Below are 5,139 nucleotides of genomic sequence, written 5' to 3' on the forward strand. Positions count from 1 at the left end.
GAGAAACAGAGGAGCCGTGAACTCATTTTGCTTCCCAGCAATTTTATTACTTTCCTTAATTGCTTTGCTCCACCTCTGCTGATTCCAGGCCTCCCATACACTACACGACTAACTCCTTTTTAACCCAGTAGCCATTTCTGTCTTCAACTGGAGCAGTAATTAGGGAAGAGCTGGTTCTGCTTATTCAATTCATTACACTCAGATTTAGACCCCAGCAGCTGCTTGACCCTAACCATTGAGATCTTCCTTTTCTGGGTACGTCTCCATTCAACATTCTCAGAATCTCTAGAAACTAAGTCAGCTGTCTGAAGATTTTAAATCTTTTTTCCTTGTAAAAATGTAATTTAACTTCCTTGGTTTTCCCTTTGCACTTCAGCCTACGAATTTCATTCAAGCCAAATACAAAAAAGCTCTCTTCAAGAAAAGCTGCCATCACCGTGATCAAATTAATTGAGTTTAGGAAAAGTCACATTTTAATTAAAATTGCTCATGTCATTTGGTCTAAAATTGGAGTAGGTATTATCAGCCTATCACTTCTTTAATATATTATATTATCATATTAAAAATTAAAGTACATGAATTTCAGTGGTAAGACAAACAGCAGCATCTGCAACTGCACCAAGAAAATGCACATTAACTAGAACGTTGATTCTGCCAATTCTTTGCTATGCTGAGACAAAGCAAAGAAGTCACCAAAATACTTCTCCCCCAGCACTTAAGGATATAAAAAATTACCTTATTTATTATACCTCGAGCTTCACTCGCAAAGTCACGAGAACAAACTTCTAAGTGAAAGATTTTTCCACAATTTGATACACAGGCTCCTAAAAGCTGACGAGAGAAATACAATTGTGAAAATGTATGACAGCAGTGAAATCATCCACAATAGAAGTTAAATTTCATGCTCTGTTCAGCATGCACAGCCTGACCGACTTCTGCTGAAGATGTATAAAGGTATTAATTACAGAATCACAGAACCCCAGAACGTGAGGGATTGGAAGGGACCTCCAAAGCTCATCCAGTCCAATCCCCCTGCCGGAGCAGGAACACCCAGATGAGGTTACACAGGAAGGCGTCCAGGCGGGTTTTGAATGTCTGCAGAGAAGGAGACTCCACAACCTCTCTGGGCAGCCTGGGCCAGGGCTCTGTCACCCTCACTGAGAAGAAGTTTCTTCTCCAATTTCAGTGGAACCTCCTGTGTTCCAGTTTGTGTCCGTTACCCCTTGTCCTATCATTGTTTGTCACCGAGAAGAGCCTGGCTCCATCCTCGTGACACTCATCCTTTAAATATTTATAAACATGAATGAGGTCTCCCCTCAGTCTCCTCTTCTGCAAACTAAAGAGCCCCAGCTCCCTCAGCCGCTCCTCAGAAGGGAGATGCTCCACTCCAAATTGATCTGTCCACATTTAATAGCTACATTACATTAAAAATACAGTTTTTTGAAAATAGCAAGAGTCCACTCACTGTCAGTGCTTGCAAAGCCACGTGGGGAACTTTATGATTTACTCTCTTCATGATGGCTTTAAGGCAATCCTTTGCTCTGGAAAAGGGAGAGAGAAGATATTGGTGATAAATGTGACTGACAGATCTGAGGAATGAGTGACACCAGACAAGTTGGGTAAGCAAACAAAACTGGCTCTATTTAAAAACAAAAGTAAGAACAAACAAGGTGTTAGATAAGTATTGGATTGGAACAGACTCCATTTCTACACTGGCATTTTGTTCTAATTTCCATAAAACTGCTGACAGGCCACAAAGGGAGCAATTGCCATTAAGCTGAGGAAATGGATTTAAAACGGACAATGAAAGAAATGTCTACATTAAAAGAATAGAGATTGAGGGGCAGGGATGATTAAATACACGGTTATTTTACTGGCCACTGGTAAGGGTCTCCATGGGTTTAATTTAAAAATGCTGCTCATGGGTTGCCAGCTCTTGGATCCCATTTTCCAGACACTGAGGATACATAAAGATTTTATAATTTGTTTCAGCAAAATCTGAGGTGGTTATAGAACAACGATTACCACTCTAAATGTTACTCTACTACGGAGTTTCATACTTAAAATGAGCTTTAGAGGCACGCAGCAGCCACAGGGGCTGAGGCACACGTAAGGCTTCATTAACATTATTATTTTGAATCCCCCAAAAACATGAAATCTCTGTGTAAAGGGCATTAAGAAGGTGTGTTTCAAGGTTTGGTTTTGTTTCTAAAGATCACACAGAATCACAGAATCACTCGGTTGGAAAAGCCCTCTGAGATCATCACGTCCAACCGTTCCTGTCTACCCCCTAAACCATATCCCTAAGTACCTCGTCTGCCCGCTCTTCAAACACATCCAGGGATGGTGACTCCACCACCTCCCTGGGCAGCCTGTGCCAGCTTCTGACGACCCTCTCAGGAAAGAACTTCCTCCTTAGCTCTGACCTGAACCTCCCTTGGCACAGCTTGGTGCCGTTTCCCCTTGTTCTATCCCCCATCACCTGGGAGAAGAGACCAGCACCCACCTCTCTACAAGCTCCCTTGAGGCAGTTGGAGGTGGTGCTGAGGTCTCCCCTCAGCCTTCTCTTCTCCAGGCTAAACAAGCCCAGTTCCCTCAGCCGCTCCTCATCAGGCTTGTTAGATGTGATGTGTTAGATGTGTGTAAAGATGTCTGTTGTCATTGTGTGTACAGCGAGGAAGACTTTACACCACTACATTAAACGAGATCGAAAGCTGCATCCAATAAATTCACATTTTGGTTTAGAGCAGCAGGCTGGTTTTGAAACCAATTTGCTGATCATTCCCACACCTTGCACGTTCAGTTCACAGCGGAGTTTTGCGCTTGCAAATTAATTTCCTCATTAATTTGTCAGAGCCAGCAGCAGGATCTGCAGCCAGATTTGCACCACTGCTGGCATGGATATTAAATTTAGGAGAAGAGACTAAACCTGCTCTAAAGGGGGAAATAACCCAACTATCCTCGGCTGCAAATGGGGTGGGTGCAGCGGCTGCAGCACCAACCGCTCCGGTTTACTCAGTGATGTACACACAGAGTGTGGGTTTAGTCCTAACATCCAATGTTTGGTCACAGTTAAAATACAAACAATCCAACAAAATCAATGTACTTGTTGTTAAGCTATAGATTTGTTTAAGGGTAGGCAACAATATTTATTATTTTCAGAAGATGGTTCTTAATGAGGGGTAGGAGGAAACAACTACACAGAGCTGAAGTAAAATACACTACCAGTAGCACCTAAAATTCAGAAATTAGGTTTTTATTGCACAAATAAAAACGTAAATAAAGATTTAACTATAGATTTTATATATATAGTTATACATTTTACATGTGTAATTGAAAAAAACCCAAAGAACCTAAATTTTTTAGAATCTCCTCCCCCTCAAAGCAAGCAGATTTAAAAAAGCCCTCTACAAAAGTCTTTTGGCACTACAAAATAATTAAATAGATTTTTAAGAAAGGACTCAAAGAACACTTTTTTTTCCCTTAATGACTACAGATCCCCAGATGGAGTAGGTTTGCTATTATTCCCTGTGGGAGGTAATTAACACACACAACTTTCTCAGCGTAGTAATCTTAAATTGAAAAACTCTACGGCAACCGAAGCCCTCAGCCTATGCACTAATTCAGGTTTACTTCAACATTTAGAACACGTGATCGCTCCAAATGATTACCTTAAAATTCAGGAGCTACTTTTGGCCATCGCAGGATCACCGAGCTACCGCTGACGTTTCAGTATCACCACTCAGACTAAATGGATTCTAATTAATCTGTGTTTTGATCCCTGTTTTACCCCTTTTCTGCTCCAGCAGTCCCATTCTTCCTAATGCATAAGCACAGCCAAATTTCTCCTCACAAACAGCCAACTGTCCCAGCTGCATAATTTCCTGCTAAGAAACTGCCTCACTTTTTCCTGCTGGCACAGTCGCTTCTCCAAATCGATGCAAGACCATTAAATATGAATAACTCGGGCTACTGTGCGAAGCCCCATAAAAACTGGGACGCTCTCAGCATCTACAAATGGCTCTACTCGAAATCCTGGCGGAATATCTCTTTCAAGGAATTTTCAAGCCAAGGAGATGTACTTGTAGAGCCTGCAGGAGTGTCAGATGGAGCGCTTTTTGCATAGCTGACGATGAGGATTTTGGTAACGTGAAGTTTTGTGGTGTGACGCCGCGATACCGCTTACCCATTGGGCGTGCTTCCAACTTTGTCGCAGATATCCATAATGAGCCCCCAGTCCTCGCTGGTGTTATATTCATTTGTAGCTTTTTCTGTAAAGAAAAAAGAAGATGGGTTAAGTGTAATACCCTGCTAAAGTCAAATTCTAGTCAACAGGCGCTTTCCCGGCCAAAAAACAAGGCTCCACATAAAAAATACGGCGTCTTCTGGACGAACAGATGTGGTGAGTATTTAAAAATTCCAAAACCAGAAGTAACTCTTGAAGTGTGATGTTGTAAATGATGAAAAAGAAGCTGCTTTGGCATAGATAATTTAGTTACTGCAGGTTTCAGTCATAGCCCTGGTTTAGAGCTTGCTCAAGATCTTCTAATGCTTGCATGCCATTAAAGATTTCACATTAATGTTCCAAGACAAATACATCAATCCCTTTAGGACTCCAGAGGAAAGCCATCTCCTCATTCAACACACTTATTACAGTAATTTTTTTGCTACTAATTTTTCAGGAAATGGAAGCACCACGGCAAGCGTTGAGAAGAATAAATGGCATGGAAAGAGTAATAAAAAACACAGAAGGGGGCAACAAGCCACAGAGTGCTCTACCAAAAGAGTGCATCCCTAATTGGCACTTGCAGTGTGTCACATGTAGTAACTGGTAAGGTTTAATGTCGTCTATTTGTGCTTTCCTTTTAAGCTTTTATTAGGCCTGCATTGTTTTAATCACACATAAATATTGCAGTTCTATTAAAATAGCTTAGAAACAGCAAATTAAATATTTTATGCACTGCGTTTGCTGCCCTAGGATTTCATTTTAACCAGCCAATTTACCACTTTAACTAAATTCAAAGATAAGTGCTTTTAAACCTTCACGTTATTTATTAATCCCATCAGAATGCACTTCGTAATCACGGCAATGGCATAATCAGTGCTTTTACAGAAGAGAAGCCACTAAATCCCTCTGGG

The 5,139-nt window shown here is 41.2% G+C and overlaps 1 protein-coding gene across 1 annotated transcript in view; it reads right to left on the minus strand.

Annotated features, from left to right (window-relative positions):
• Positions 1-4,266, minus strand: part of STAM2 (signal transducing adaptor molecule (SH3 domain and ITAM motif) 2) — a 13,504-nt gene extending 9,238 nt beyond the window's left edge. The window contains exons 1-3 of the mRNA XM_010181659.1: positions 4,187-4,266; positions 1,466-1,541; positions 736-831 (exon numbers count right to left, since the gene is read on the minus strand). Of these exons, the coding sequence (XP_010179961.1) occupies positions 736-831; positions 1,466-1,541; positions 4,187-4,224 (210 nt within the window). The 5' untranslated portion in view covers positions 4,225-4,266. The remainder of the gene's footprint in view (positions 1-735; positions 832-1,465; positions 1,542-4,186) is intronic.
• Positions 4,267-5,139: the final 873 nt, after the last annotated feature.

This window comes from Mesitornis unicolor, unplaced genomic scaffold (genome assembly GCF_000695765.1).
Source record: "Mesitornis unicolor isolate BGI_N332 unplaced genomic scaffold, ASM69576v1 scaffold42173, whole genome shotgun sequence".
Classification (NCBI taxonomy): domain Eukaryota; kingdom Metazoa; phylum Chordata; class Aves; order Mesitornithiformes; family Mesitornithidae; genus Mesitornis; species Mesitornis unicolor.